At 36.7% G+C, this 15986-nt stretch overlaps 1 protein-coding gene across 2 annotated transcripts in view; it reads left to right on the forward strand.

The window, feature by feature from the left end:
* gnal2 (guanine nucleotide binding protein (G protein), alpha activating activity polypeptide, olfactory type 2) overlaps positions 1 to 15986 on the forward strand; it is a 51698-nt gene that overhangs the window by 3086 nt on the left and 32626 nt on the right. Inside the window, exons 1-4 of one of the 2 annotated variants that reach the window (XM_087810898.1) lie at positions 10557 to 11654; positions 11889 to 11961; positions 12689 to 12743; positions 14089 to 14208. In XM_087810898.1, coding sequence (XP_087667024.1) covers positions 11516 to 11654; positions 11889 to 11961; positions 12689 to 12743; positions 14089 to 14208 — 387 coding nt within the window. In that variant the 5' untranslated portion in view covers positions 10557 to 11515. Of the gene's footprint in view, positions 1 to 10556; positions 11655 to 11888; positions 11962 to 12688; positions 12744 to 14088; positions 14209 to 15986 lie in introns of those variants that run through there. The other variant, XM_087810897.1, reaches the window with a different exon arrangement.

The raw sequence follows: 15986 nt of genomic DNA on the forward strand, positions 1-15986 counted from the left end.
ATATTTTTTACAGTTAAATATTTCTTTTCAGAATATTGATATTCAACAGCAGTGTAATTAAAAAAAAATTAACAAATTACATAAAAATATTCACTTGATTTCTATTTAGCATGTTGTGTTTATCATGCTATCACAATTTAATTCTTAAAAGCAAACCTAATACTTCATATTTGTCCCTGTATCGTTATACAAATTCTTGCCAATACACATCTCTAATGATATCTATGTTTAAATTATTATTATTTTCAACATGACGGAGCTTTTAACCCAAATGCTATTAGCTAGTCGCTAAAATCCATGAATTTACTTAGATGGTACTAACTTCTGACTGATCCGGAACAATTTGTTACGTAAAGAACGTGTGTCGGACAAAGTTTACTGTCTTAAAAAGAGTCTTCGACGATGAATGATGAAGATGGACGTCCTCACTCACCGCCGGCCTCTCGCTCCGACATGAACGTGTTTTAAACTCGCCATGATACCGTCACCTAATGGACCGGGTCTTCCAGGATTTATAGAGACCCAAATCCCCCCCCGACCGGGAGTGGGCCACGTTTGAATAAAGACTCTGGATTAATTAAAAGGACGAGTTATAATTGGCTTTTAATGGGAGTGCGATACAGAGACCCGCATGTGCGTCGGGGAAGACATAAAACGAAACACAAAGGATTCGTTTAGCCTGAGCCAGGAAGTCAAGAAGACACATTGTGAAGGATTTTAATTGAATCTTTAACGCCTTATCACAGATACCATCCAATCCTAGATCTTATCGTCGATTTAAGAAAAACAACATAAACATTACAGGACCATTGAAGCTAGCGTTAGCTGTTTTGCTAACTAGCATAAAGCACATCATGCTAATGAAAGAAAAAAAATGAAATCTATGAAGTATGTTAGCTTCGGCTAACTAGACGAATCGTTTTGTTGATTCTGGATCTGTTTTGATCAAAAAGGTTGTGGGTTTAGTCAAAGTGAAAAACATCTAACAAAAAAATAATCTTTTATCCACCATCTTTGACGAAACAAAAAACTAACCGCGATGAATGGACATTAATAGCGGCGCCTTGTAATGATGTCATCATATGGTGACATGTTGTTGTTGTCTGATCGACGGCTTAAGATCGGTGTCGATCCATCAAGTGTTTTTCGCTCTCGGGAAGTTGTCGGCCTTTTTCTATTTTGCGGTTGTTAGCAGCTAGCTACCCTTGCTAGCCGGGGATTCCCCTTATGACACGATAAAGATGTGACCACGGTCACAGGACCGAAGATACATTTGGGGCGCGAAAGTAATTTGACAGTTGAACTCTTGTGACTTCCTTTTTCGTGTGGTTAGTTTTTACACTTGTTAGTCCTGGTCACTGGTGATGAGTCTGTGATAGTTTGTTGAACTCTTTGGCTTTTTTTTTTTACCATTGATAAAGCTACAATTCTGCCTATCTGGTCCACCATTTTGACTTTACACTATCATTAGACCCCTCCAGCAGAAGTTGGGACTTCAAGGAGTGGCTTTGTGTTGCAGAAAACTAACTTTTTATTAGATATTAATAGACATTTCATGAAGTACGCAAGTATTTTTAGCGGCATCTATAAATGAACGACAAACTTTTGACTTTTAAAAACATTTTTTGAAGGTCAGTACGACTGGAATGTTTAATAAATATTTGTTTTCACACAGATAACTGTAGTTTTATGGATTGGTTATGTGTTATGTCCACACTAGACGATGCTATAATTGTGCCTAACTGAGCCGCCGTTTTGACATTCCACTAGCATAAGAACCCCAGAATAGGAGAGATGAAAAATTGAAAATATGTTGAAACTCAAATCAAAATTGCCAAAAAGGTTATAAATAGTGTTGTTTCAAATCTTTTTTTTTTAACATTATCTTTTTTAGATTTTGAACTGAATTCATAGGTCATTTTGCGTATTAGTCATATGTATTTATACGAAGTGTCCTTGTGTCGTGGAAAACTAACATTGTATTAGATAAAGATATATATTTATCTGATGTACTGAAGCATCTATAAATGAACGACACAAAATGTGTAATATTTATTAAACAGCAATATTCAACGAATCATTTTTTTCAATGTAAAAAACAGTGTAACTGTAACGATAAACATGTTTAGTGAAGAACGTATTCTCTTATCTTATCTGTCCTGCACATTGCTCGGCTTTAACATTATGACCACCTGCCTTCTGTTTTCCTTTGTGGTCTTTATATACACATCGGTCATTATGTCCACCGCATCTATGAAATCCCTCAAGATGACTGAGGATGAGAGGATACAGTCGACTCCAGCATCTTATAAAGCTGATGTTTGGACATATTTCGGTTTAAAAACAAATGAAAGCAGTTACGACTGAGGACGAGAGGATACAGTGACTCCAGCATCTTATAAAGCTGATGTTTGGACATATTTCGGTTTAAAAACAAATGAAAGCAGTTACGACTGAGGACGAGAGGATACAGTGACTCTAGCATCTTATAAAGCTGATGTTTGGACATATTTTGGTTTGAAAACAAATAAAGCAGTTACGACTGAGGACGAGAGGATACAGTGACTCTAGCATCTTATAAAGCTGATGTTTGGACATATTTTGGTTTGAAAACAAATAAAGCAGTTACGACTGAGGACAAGAGGATACAGTGACTCTTTTAAAGCTTTTAAAGAGCAACACAAGAGTTAAGTACTCGACAATACTACACATATATACTCGTTACTACAGTATCACAGGATATTGTATAGTTTCCCCTTTATCGTGATACAAATCGTTGCCAAAACACTTGTTAAATTAAATGCTAACTAGCTGTTTGTCTGATGTATGTTCAACTTGAATCGACTGAAACGTGTTTTTTCTTCGTTGAATATGTTCAGGTTGTAAGTACAAAATGCTCTGAAGTGTTTCTGAAGGTAATTACACGGACAGTGTCTTCCAGCTGTTGTGACCTGTGATTACGAGCGGCGCGGCGTTCTTTAGCTCGCTAGCATCATCATTATTTCAGGCGTTATCCGTCCCGTAGCTCGAGCCACTTTCAGGGTTTTTTTTTTTCCTCTGGTTCCCCCTCCGGGACCTTACACCGGGCCGGGGCCTCCTGACTCCTGTTGCACGCCGGAGGAGGAGGTGGTTAGTGTTGCTCTGAAAGTGGACACGTTCAAATAGTGTTACATTTCAAGGTATTCTGGCTAATCTGGGTCACGTTAGCTGTAGGGACTCGCAGCAGGTTTTTTTTTTTTTTTTTAAGGTTGGCCCCGTGGAACGCTTGTTTAACCAAAACACCAAACCTATTTTCGGCCCCTTTTATGTCCACAAACACCAGAAGTGAAAGCGTGTTTTCGAAAAAAACAACTTTATTGACTCTTTGTTGTCTCACAGATTTAAGTTTGACTTTAATTATCCAGACGTCGTAGATCTTTGGTCAAATATACGTTGGATTACACTGAAGTAAAAATCAACACATACAAATAAATGTCGTTTTATCAAGAGAAAAGATGAGTATTTTTGGATATATCATGATTTTTAATTGCAGTTATTAAAGGGACAAACAAGTGAGCTGAAGTGTTGGTAGAAGAGGAAGGACCTGGCGGTGCTGGACTGCAGACACGAGGTGGATCTCTGCTGTGGATCCACTTGTTAGCAACACCTCTCAGGTGTCTGGTGTCCATCAGTGTGAGGGGGGGAGGGGCTGAGATGGCAGGGTGTTTATCAGGTGTCTGTGAGGGTGGAAGACATGGGAAGCATCCGAGGAGAAGGAAGAGCAACCTGGACAGGTGTGGCGGGTGGAGTCCGTGGTGGACAATATAGAGGCCGAAATGGTTTTGTATGATGGTGAAGATGATGGTGATGAAGATGAAGATGATGAAGATCATGTTGAAGATTATGATGATGATGATGAAGAAGATCATGATAATGAAGATGATGATGATGATGAAGATCTTGATGACGATCATGATGAAGATCATGATGAAGATCATGATGATGATGATGAAGATCATGACGATGATGATGAAGATCATGATGAAGATCATGAAGATGATGATGATGATGATGATGATGAAGATCAAGAAGATCATGATGATGATGATGATGATGATGAAGATGATAATGAAGATAATGAGGATGATGAAGATCATGAAGATGATAATGATAATGATGATGAAGATGATAATGAAGATCATGAAGATGAAGATGAAGAAGATGATGATGATGATGATGAAGAAGAAGAAGATCATGATGATGATGATGAAGAAGATCAAGAAGATGGAGATGAAGATGATAATGAAGATGAAGATGATGAAGATCATGATGATGAGGATGAGGATGATGATGAAGATGAAGATGAAGATCATGAGGATGATGATGAAGATGAAGATGAAGATCATGATGATGATGATGATGAAAATAAACATTTACAAGGATATGAATTGAACCATGATGAAAATGAAATGAAAATAAGCTGCTTTCATTTATAGATATTGAAGATATTATCAGAATAAATCAATAATTATTTCATTATTTATTGTGTAAAACATGACTTAATTGTTATTTTATTACTTTTTATCAGCATTTTATTTATAGAGTCTCAACATAAATCACAAATGATGTAGAAATGTAAGATTAAGTTGATGTTAAACAGTCAATATTTCTTATAATATTACGTTTTATGTTGCTTTTATTTATATTTTATGAGCATAACTCATAGATAATTAGAAAAGTAACATTTAGTTGGTGTTAAACATTAAATATTTCATATATAATTAAGTTTTACGTTCATTTTATTTGTATATTTTAAGAATATATCACTAACGATTAGTGTTTAACTTTTAATATTTCATATATTATTTAATCTTATGTATATTTTATTTCTAATAAATCTCAGCTAATCCCTATTTATTTAGAAATGTATTATTTAACTGGGTTTTATGTTCGATATTTGATATAATATTGTAATAATATGATATAGTACTGCATTTGATGATCATTTCCTTCAACAGAAATGACTGAATATTTATTTACTACACACAGAGAAACTAAAAAATACATTAATTTCTCTTTATTATTAGGTTTCAAAAGCATCATTTTAAACATAATAAGACATAAAAGGTGAGAAAATGAAGATTGATCCTGAAGCAGAACTCAAGAAATAGTATAAAAAAATTAAAAATACTTGTTAAAATGTATGTTAAGAGCGACCGGGCAGTCGGCAGTAAGGGCCGCATCATTAGAAGAAACTGGACCTCACAAAGAAGACTTTCCTGCAGCTCCTCCAGGCTGCCCCTCTGAGGACTGGGACCACAAAGGTCTCCTCAGTTCACGAGGGGAACTGGAAGTTCCTTTTATATCTTTGGAGCGGAAGTGGCTTCATTGTTTTGGTCTCTGGATCAGAGTCTCCGCGGGGCCTTTGATCGGATCTAACTTCTGCGAGCAGATGTTTCATATCTGGAGCTGGTCGTCGCTCACGAGAAGCGTCGGCGCGACAATGAGTAGCTCGAGTCACTCATTGTCGTGAAAACACATCAGTGATTGACAGACGTGTGTCGGGGCCTTCCTCCCAGTGGACTTTGATTCTCATGCCAGGGTTTTATCATTGACTTCTGCTGAACTTTGTCAGAAGTCTGGAGCATAACAAACACACGAGTGACGGCTCTTCATGTGACCAGTGGCTCCATTGAACTGTTTCAATAACGGTGTAGATGTAATTATTTACATTTTTATTGACATTTTTACACAAACATTAACAATTTAGCCATGTTCAGAATTAGTACCTTTAATATTAATTTATTTTTACACAATATCATTTTAAATAATGCTCTTAATACTGTGCTAAATATATATTAAATTGATACTATTTTATGTTAAATATATATAAAAAATGTTAATATTATTATTTATATATATAAATATATATATATAATGTCAACAAATATATATATATATATATATTTTTTACATTATTTTCTGTTAAAATAAATACATGAGCATATTTATATGATTGTTATGTTGAAGTATATATATATAAGTCATGATATTTTGTTATTTTATTATATTTACAAATATTGATACTATGTTTTATATGTATTAATATGTATGTATGTATGTATGTGTGTGTATATATATATATTTGTGTGTGTATATAATGCTAGCTGCCAACCCGTAACACTTATTTATATATTTTTAATATAATTTAATGATGAATAAATATTCTGTAAATGTACAACTAAAATATATTCTATAAGAAAAAATTACATTATTATCTTAGAAGTATATATATATAGGTCATGATGTTTTGTTATTTTAAAATATATATACAAATATTGATATTACTAGTTATTTATAAATATATATATATATAAAATCCTAGCTGCCAACCTGCAATACTAATTTATATATTTTAATAATGGAAATAGAAGAAAAAATGATATCAATAAATTGAAGTTTGAATTATTATGGCAGAAAATGTAAATTTTAATAAAGAAATGTATAAATGTATATATATTAATATATAAAATAGAGTAAATAGTAAAAAGTCAAATGTAGTTTTGTCATCGTACACCAGAGGACGCTGCGGGTCAGCTGCTAGTATTGACCTTGCTCTCAGAGGCGGTGAGACAGGTTCCTGTCTGTCGTCGCAAGGTTAACAAGAACTAGCGTGTGTGGTTTCGTTTTATAAACAAAACGATGTTCGTTTGCAGGGTTGACAACATGTTGTCACACAAATATACTTCTTTAAAAAAAACAATATCATCACGGACGGTCTTCTCAGTGGCTGCAGTACCGGCTCTAACCTCTAGGCTACAGAACAGCTTTAGCGTTTAGCATCAGCTAAGAGTTTCTTCGATCCTCAGAGTTAATAAAAAAAATAGTTTAAACGTTTCAAATACACACAGGTGAGGCTGAGGGAGGATCTGAATGATTCTGTAGCTTTGAATTCACTATTATGTGTTTCTGTAACTTCTAAATTGGCTTTAGCTTACGCTAACCCTAGTGTTTAACTAGCATAAAAGAGTTGTTTTGAACTACAAATGCAGCTTGACACAACAACTAAGTTGACATGCATATTTGGTGTCTAATTAAGCTGTATTTTGGGACAAAACTCATCTTTTTACGCATGTTAATGTATAAATGAGATTGTTATTACACTATAATAAGTGTTAAACACAAATCATGCTGCTTTATTTAAGATGTTATGGGTAAAGGTTTGTTAATAATGTGCTACAAGTAATTCAAGATAGAGGTCAGAGGTTACATGTTAATTATCTGTAGTTATTCAACATTAAAGTGAGGTTTTTGGCTGTTTAATAACAGTTTAAATGAGAAGTGGTCAACTTTTATAACATGGTAACAAGTCCATAAAACTGTGTCGTCAGTAAATCTAAACTAGTCTCACTCGATGTCATTCCAAACTTCCTGCTGGAACTCCAAGAAATAAGCAGACAAAGTTATTCTCGAGCAAGGCAGTAGTAAGAGACTCGGAGTGGAGCCGACGGTTCCTTCGTCGAACCTCCTTCTGCGATCTTTGAAAACATGCAGCGCGTGCACAAGTGCGATCAGACTGTAACCTGAACAAACCCACATCTCGTTCTGCTCGAGTGAAGAGGAAGCAACAGAAATGTCAGGCAGCTGCCACAACAATGACACCCTTTTTTTTTTTTTTGCATTTCTTAAACAAATCAAACGTGTCTCCTGCAACAATTCAAGATAAATCAAACTATAGGAGGTTTAAGTTTGTGTTATTGCGCAAACAAATATACATAAAAGTCAAAAATTCAAGCATTTCTGCTTCCTCTTTGTGGTTTATGTGTGTAATTCTAAGAACAATATGTAGGTCAACCTAAAGGACGCTCGAGTGACTATTTCATGTGTTGTTAAATGACAGCATGTGATGTAAAAGATAGTTAAGAGGTCGGAATATAACCCTGATACTGTGACAGTTGCTGTGTTCCAAGGTTCAAATTAAAACAATAAAACTTCTCCTCTCCAACTCGAAGCTAATGCTAACCAAAAAAATATCAAAACAAATAATTAAAAGTTTCAAATGTTAACTATGATGCTGTTTTTAAAAGATGTTGGTTTAGTTCGAGATGGTTGTCATGAAACCAGGATAATCCGGGCCAATTTCTGCCTCTGCGACCTCTGGTTAGCGTAATAAACGATGGATCAATACGACATTTAGTATCTCATTGGCACAGGTAATAAGCCGGATATTAATAAACACATCTGCCAGTCCGGAGGACGACAGTGTTAATTTAGAGAATAATTATGACGTGCATCTGAGGTGTGTTTAGTGTTTCCTATAATTAATGAATTCCTTACATGTAAGTTACTTTGTACGATACCAACTCTAGAAGGTAAATTCTTACAAAAATAAATTGACATTATACAAACTACAAATCTCAAGTTTCATTTTTAAGCATTTGGTTAATCTAGAAACCAAAACGAACACTTGCTATACCTTTTTTGAAGAAAACAAATGTTAAAAATGATAATTTAAACCAGATTAAATGCAATTTAAAACAGTATTTGATTATTTCAAAAACATACAATACAATAACATATTAATTTGTTTGTGGTTCCTTGCCTGTTGCCTCATTGTTAATTATCAAATTATCAATAATGCCATTAGAGTATTAGAGTTTACTCCGGGCACTCCGGTTTCCTCCCACAATCCAAAAACATACAGAGGTTGATTGGGAACTTGGGGGAAATTGTCCGTAGGTACGACTGTGTGTTTGAATGGTTGTGTGTCTTTGTTCGTCCTGCGACAGACTGGCGTCCTGTCCAGGGTGTCCCCCGCCTCTCGCCCGAAGAAGCTGGGATAGATTTAGGAATAAGTGGTACAAAAACAGCTTCAAGGCAGACTTTTGATTTGTTTTTGTTTGTAATTCAAGATGGCTGCCTTGGCGGTTGGTTCTATTTTTCTCTGGATTCTTTTTTTGTGTTAATACTGTTTCTTGAACAATCTTATACTCTTTCCATGGTTGTGTTTAAATTAAAGTATTCTGATTCTGATAAGGTATATTTTCAGTTAGTTTAAGTTATTACAGAAGTTAACTGATCACACTTTGCCCTTGTGGTATCGTGATGTTGCAGAAAAGTCGGTGACCCCTGGCCTAGAATTTATTTATTACCAAACAATCGTTTATTTGTTTGCTTTTTTTGGTTTGTTTATACTTGTTTATTGTGGAAGGACATTGGAAAAAGGGGGATAATGGGTTTCTTAACTCCTGCTGCTGCCCCCGGGACTTGGCTAATTTATCGTCAAAACTAACTTTATTTTATTTTATTACAATACATACAAATCAGTCAGTTATTCAACATTAAAGTGAGGTTTTTGGCTGTTTAATAACAGTTTAAATGAGAAGTGATCAACTTTATAACACGGTAACAAGTCTATTTGATGTTGCAGAAAAGTCAGGGAACCCTGGCCTAGAATTTATTTGTTACCCAACAATCGTTTATTTTGTTTTTTTGGGGGTTTGTTTAGACTTGTTTATTGTGGAAGGACATTGGAAAAAAGGGGGATAATGGGTTTCTTAACTCCTGCTGCTGCCCCCGGGACTTGGCTAATTTATCGTCAAAACTAACTTTATTTTATTTTATTACAATACATACAAATAAGTCAGTTATTCAACATTAAAGAGAGGTTTTTGGCTGTTTAATAACAGTTTAAATGAGAAGTGATCAACTTTATAACATGGTAACAAGTCTATGTGATGTTGCAGAAAAGTCAGGGAACACTGGCCTAGAATTTATTTGTTACCCAAAAATCGTTTATTTTGTTTTTTTGGGGGTTTGTTTAGACTTGTTTATTGTGGAAGGACATTGGAAAAAGGGGGATGATGGGTTTCTTAACTCCTGCTGCTGCCCCCGGGACTTGGCTAATTTATCGTCAAAACTAACTTTATTTTATTTTATTACAATACATACAAATAAGTCAGTTATTCAACATTAAAGTGAGGTTTTTGGCTGTTTAATAACAGTTTAAATGAGAAGTGATCAACTTTATAACATGGTAACAAGTCTATGTGATGTTGCAGAAAAGTCAGGGAACACTGGCCTAGAATTTATTTGTTACCCAACAATCGTTTATTTTGTTTTTTTGGGGGTTTGTTTAGACTTGTTTATTGTGGAAGGACATTGGAAAAAGGGGGATGATGGGTTTCTTAACTCCTGCTGCTGCCCCCGGGACTTGGCTAATTTATTGTCAAAACTAACTTTTTTTTAAATTACAATACATATAAAATAAGTCAGTTATTCAACATTAAAGTGAGGTTTTTAAGGTAAGGTAAGGTAAAACTTTATTGATCCCTCAGGAGGTCTCCTTCGGCTGTTTAATAACAGTTTAAATGAGAAGTGATCAACTTTATAACATGGTAACAAGTGATAGTGAAAGTTGCTGACCCCTGGCCTAGAATTTATTTGTTACCCAACAATAGTTTATTTTGTTTTTTTGGGGGGGTTTGTTTAGACTTGTTTAGGACGTTGGAAAAAGGGGGATGATGGGTTTCTTAACTCCTGCTGCTGCCCCCGGGACTTGGCTAATTTATTGTCAAAACTTTTTTTATTTATTACAATACATATAAAATAAGTCAGTTCTGAACATTTAGAAACACTCACACGCAGGTAAAAAAAAAATCTAAAAAAATAAAAAACAACAATTTTCCACCGTAAGTGGGTTGCCAGGTTGGGTCAGGGCCACCTCGCTGACAGGGAGACCCAGCCCCTCTGAAGAAACCAGCAACAGAGGCGTCCGGGTGTCCAGCCCCTCTTCCACCCCCCTCTCTCTCTCGGAACACTTTCATAGCTAGACCCAGCAGCACCGACGGAACCCGCCGCGGACCCCCCCTTTTTTTTCGATCTCCGCCGGTTTCGGCGTTTTAAAAAAAAAAAAAAAAAAAAAAATGCTAAAGGAGCACCAGCGGCTGCTACGTGCTAACGGCTACTTTGCTAACGGCTACGTTGCTAACGGCTACTTGGCTAACGGCTACTTCCTGGTGCCACAGCGAGAGGCAGTGCTGAGTTAAAGAGACAGAAAATACCGAGAGAAAAATTCAGAGAGAGAAGGGGCTGGAGCAGCGATAGGAACAGTTGACTGTATTCCCAGAAATCGAAAAAAACGCTCGCTCTCTCTCGGCTCTTATTTATTTATATATTTTTTTTCTGCCTCCCTTTTTTTTTTATTTCCTTGTTTAACCGGTCGGCGTGTGAACTCGCTCGGATGACGGCTGCTGCTGCTGCGGCTAAAGCGGAATTGTAACGGGGGAACGTTTTCTTCCTCCCTCCGACGATTTTACATTTTTATTTTTTATATATATATATATATATATATATATATATACAGCCGACTCATTCTTGTTTTTTCTTCAGGGGAAAGGGGGGGACAAAACCACGGCATCATCACAGGTGTTTTTTTTTTTTTATTTTTTTTTATTTTTTTAATATATATATATAAATATATATATATATATATATATTTGAACGATTCCAGAAGGAAGGGTTAGGGCGACGGAAGATGGGTTGTTTGGGCAACAGCAAGACTGAAGATCAACGCATCGACGAAAAGGCACAACGAGAGGCGAATAAAAAGATAGAAAAGCAGCTGCAGAAGGAGAGACAGGCGTACAAAGCCACACACAGGCTCTTATTGCTGGGTAAGGATTGTTGTTTTTCCGCCTCTGCCGCCGAAGGAGAAGCGTTAGCTTCCGAGCGAAACACGTAGAGCCGTTTGACAGCAGCTTTTTTTTTTTTTTTTTTGCAATAATATGTCATGGGGGTGGATATTGATGGAAGCTCCCGACTGTTAGCTCGATGCTATGTTAATGCCCCGAGAAACACATCGGTGACATTTTTCTTCTTCTTCTTTATTTTTATTTTTGTGTTCGAAGGTGCGGGAGAGTCCGGAAAAAGCACCATTGTGAAGCAGATGAGGATCCTACACGTCAACGGCTTCAACGCAGAGTGAGTCGGATCCACTCGATCGAACACACTTGAACGGAAATGATGTATAAATTCAAGATGTTTTTTTTTTTTTTTCCAAGCTCGCGAACGAGCCAGAAATGTAGCATATGAATGTGTTTTCTTTTGGCACTGCAGCGCCTGTTGGGCCCAGTATCCCATGCAAAGCAGCTAATATCTCCCCCTCCTCCTCTTCCTCCTCTTCCTCCTCCTCTGCTTCTTTTTTTTTTCCTCTTTTTTACTTATCATACATATGTGAGGATCTCTGTGTCCGACAGACGCCAAATACACTCTGTCGTTCTTTTCATGTGAGAGGGTGAAAGGTTGTGATCGACACAGGCCTATTGATGATTTGTTTTGCTGCAAGGCCTTGCATGGCATTGATCTTACCACTGGTCTATTTTAAACAGGCCCAGTACATGTCAAAGTCCTGCAACTGTATGAATATCCTCTTTGTACGCTATTATTTATTAGAGAAAACTGTGCCTGAAGAGGCCAGATTTTTTTTTTCAACCGCTCTGTTCTAGATCCTAACTTTGTCTGATGATAAAAAAAAGAACAAAAATCCTGATTGCGAGTTAGAGTTTTGCAATTTCGCTGATATCTGGCGCATTCTTTAAGACGCTATTGTACGTACTCTTGCGTTAGACGTCCCCAAAACCACCCTTTATGATAAATCTTGTTTGTTTTGCTGTAGTTTTGTAACCTCTTTTCTCTTTTCCCGACGCAGAGAAAAGAAACAGAAAATCCAAGATATTCGGAAAAACGTGAAGGATGCCATAGTGGTGAGTTCTAGTCGGATGAGTTTGACATGCGCGTCATGTTTGGGGCGACGTCCTTTGTGGGTTCAGATCAAGTTTGTGTTCTTTGCTTCCAAGCAGAGGACTTTGTGGTCATAACTTCAGGTACAAAGTATAGTTCGTAGTAGGGTTGTCAGGATACTCAAAAATGTCTACTTGGTAACGATAGTCAGGAGAATATTTGATAGAATTTTCAAAACCACAAGGTTTGATAATTCAAAAGAAAAAATGTAATTAACAAGAAAAATGCAAAAAAATAACCTCTGTTACAACACGTAACAAGAACCACATGTTAAATATTTATTACAAAATACAGTTGTGCAACTATTATAACAAGGTCAGAGAGACGGCAAAACAAGTTTGGGTGGAATTAATACTTGAGTATCATATTCAAATACAACATTTTAGTATTGATACTAGTAGTTTCAAAACCGTGGCTGTCTTATTTCAAAACCGAAATCCCAAAGATAGTCCAAATTGCCGGCCTGTAGGTTTATACTTATTGATCTTTAACAGGAAATAAGAGTCTAACTTAAACACAGTCAGCCTAGTTTTTGATTCTCGGTGACTAAAATATTTGCTACTACTAAGGAAACGCATATCAATGAAGTATTTCCTTCTTTATTTCTTGTTAATAACTTTATTAAGTTTAAGTTATTAAATTTATGTTGTTGACACTAAACTCTGGGTTAATATCTATAGCAAGAACAAGAAGCTAATACGTTTTGAAAAGTGTTAATAACTGGCTAATATACTGCTTATACACATTTGAAAAAGTAGTTTATTGACGTTTAATGCTTGTACTGACTAAGCCTAAAATATTCTACATACTGTCATAATTTGTAATGTTCTTTTTCAACTGTTAAAATATATTCTACTTGAAGCAAAATGTACACCTTTACTAGAACTGACCTGAAGCCAAAAACCCCTACAGAGGCATCTTCTCATGTTAAACAACCGGAATGCGATCCCGGGTGACTTTCACGTAAGTGATGTCATTCCAAGCTCTTCGTTCCGAAACAAATCAAGCTTTACTCAAGAGGTCATGTACTCTTTTTGGACGGCACTCTCTTCTGAAACTTCCAGAAAGGAAGAATTGATCTGAGTAATGGAGCAGGGAAAAGAGACGTATATTATTTTCATTCCATGTACTGAAAAGGTACTTGCTCTGGGTTTTTGAATACTACCCCAAACTAGATAGAATAATGAGCTGCGGTTTTTCGAACAAACATTCAAATGTATCTTAAAAAGTTGCGAGATCGTCGTCTTGATAGATTCTTTTGGAAGTCTGTGAACTGCCCTTAATGCTCTTCTTTCTTCTCTCCAACAGACTATAGTGTCAGCGATGAGCACTTTAATACCCCCAGTCCCGCTAGCAAGCCCAGAGGACCAATTCAGAATCGAATACATCAAAAGCATAGCACCTCTCTCGGATTTTGACTACTCGCAGGTAAGACGGTTCGCGATGTTGCGAGGAAACAAAAGCGTGTTGCTGAATACATGGATGTGTTAATGGCCGAGCGGATGTTTCTGCTCCGCGCTGAGATTTTGATGAATTCATGGAAACTTCTCCAGTGTGATGAAGCGTTCGATAGCGTGTTGGTCGTCATGTGTTGGATATGAAGATAAAGTTTTACATAATCTTCTTTTTTTGGGGTTTTGACTCCAAAGTTAGAGATATGAATGCCACATTATGCTCCATTCGACATGCTTTTTTTTTTTTCTCCCTGATTTTGTTGAAGAGTTGATTTATTTTCAAGGGGTTACCATTTCAGGAGATCTTCCCCAAGTTTGTATGTTGAGTCGTGAATCTTAACCGAATGAAAATTTGTTTTCTTGTCCATTAAGTTAAACTACGTTTTCAGTTCAGGACTTACCAGTTTTTAAATTCTAGTTATGGTTTCCTTTCTCGTCTTTGGTTATTACCTCCGCCAAGGAGGTCGCTCTGTTGGTTAGGAAAAATACCTCACATTTATATGGACTCAAATGGAAGTAACTGGATTGTTAAATACAAGTACTACTTAAAATATTGTCAGTATTTTGTCAGCATGGCTTCTAACCGCTGCTGCTCATGGACAGCATTTCAAAGCTAGCAAAAACTAGAAACACTTTATAAAACCCAGCATACAAAACAAAACAATGTTCACTTGTTGTTGTTTTTCTAGATTTGGAAATGAAGTTCTGCTAAGCTTACTACCTGGTGGTTAAGCGTTTGGTACGCCATGTTAGATAGTTGGTTAGCGAAAGTAGTTTTTGACGTGTATTCTTGAATTATTGAAGTGGTTTTAAGGATTTGATTGTTTTTATAAAGTCGTGGGGGAGGTATGTGCCGTCTATCCTTCCAAGAAGTGCCAAAATAGTATTTACTGGATCACCTGGTTGTGTTAAAAAACCTTGATGGAATCTAACCTCGCAGTTTGGGACTCTAAAGCGTTGTCGTGACGCGAAAGCGAGCGCCGGTTTTGTTTACATCTGTGGCTGATTTATTCTATTTGGCCGGGGCGCAGTTATTGGTTTCAGCTTGTTACCGTTATTTCCTTTCCGCGGACTATTTGAGGTAGTGGCTAAAGGGTAAAGCATTTTCTCCGTTCCTTTTTGTTTTTTATTACTTCCTGGGGTTTTTCACGCGATCCGGATTTCATCCAGTAGCAACGACGTGATGTTTATACATGACATTTTAGAACTTCCCAGGGTTCAACCTCTCTTTGTTTGTGACATTTTTTAATACTTTTGAGGAACGAGTTCTAACTGAAGTCAGGCCCCGAGACTTTGTATGGTTTTTGCAGATGACAGCAGATTGTTTTTTTGCGATCAGTTAGAAGGTGTGGAGTTCTTTAGAAGGATTCATCCTCTATAAGACCCTCTGTTGCTCGCAGCGCTCGAGGGCTGGCGTCGAGTTCCGACCCGGGCCGAGGGGGAACAACATGCCTCTGTTTGCAGTGTCCGTGCTTGTCATCTGTCGCAGGGCTTCACTTGCGCCGTCCGTGTCACCACTACATTGTCACAAAGAGCTACCAGCAGTGACACCCAATCCGGCAGGGCAGGAAGACGTCCCATCGCTAACCTGCCGCTCCCACCTGTTGTCCGTCAGACGTGGTCCGGGTTAGCTTAATAATAAGTACTGATAAATGTTTTCGGGATGTCCTGGTTAAAGCTAACTTCATCAACGTGGTTTAACAAGTTTAAAAAACTGCTCTCTAAACATTTGGTATCGATAGTTCCAAATTA

The sequence above is a fragment of the Callionymus lyra genome, chromosome 16 (assembly GCF_982586985.1).
Source record: "Callionymus lyra chromosome 16, fCalLyr1.hap1.1, whole genome shotgun sequence".
NCBI classification, from domain to species: Eukaryota; Metazoa; Chordata; class Actinopteri; order Syngnathiformes; family Callionymidae; genus Callionymus; species Callionymus lyra.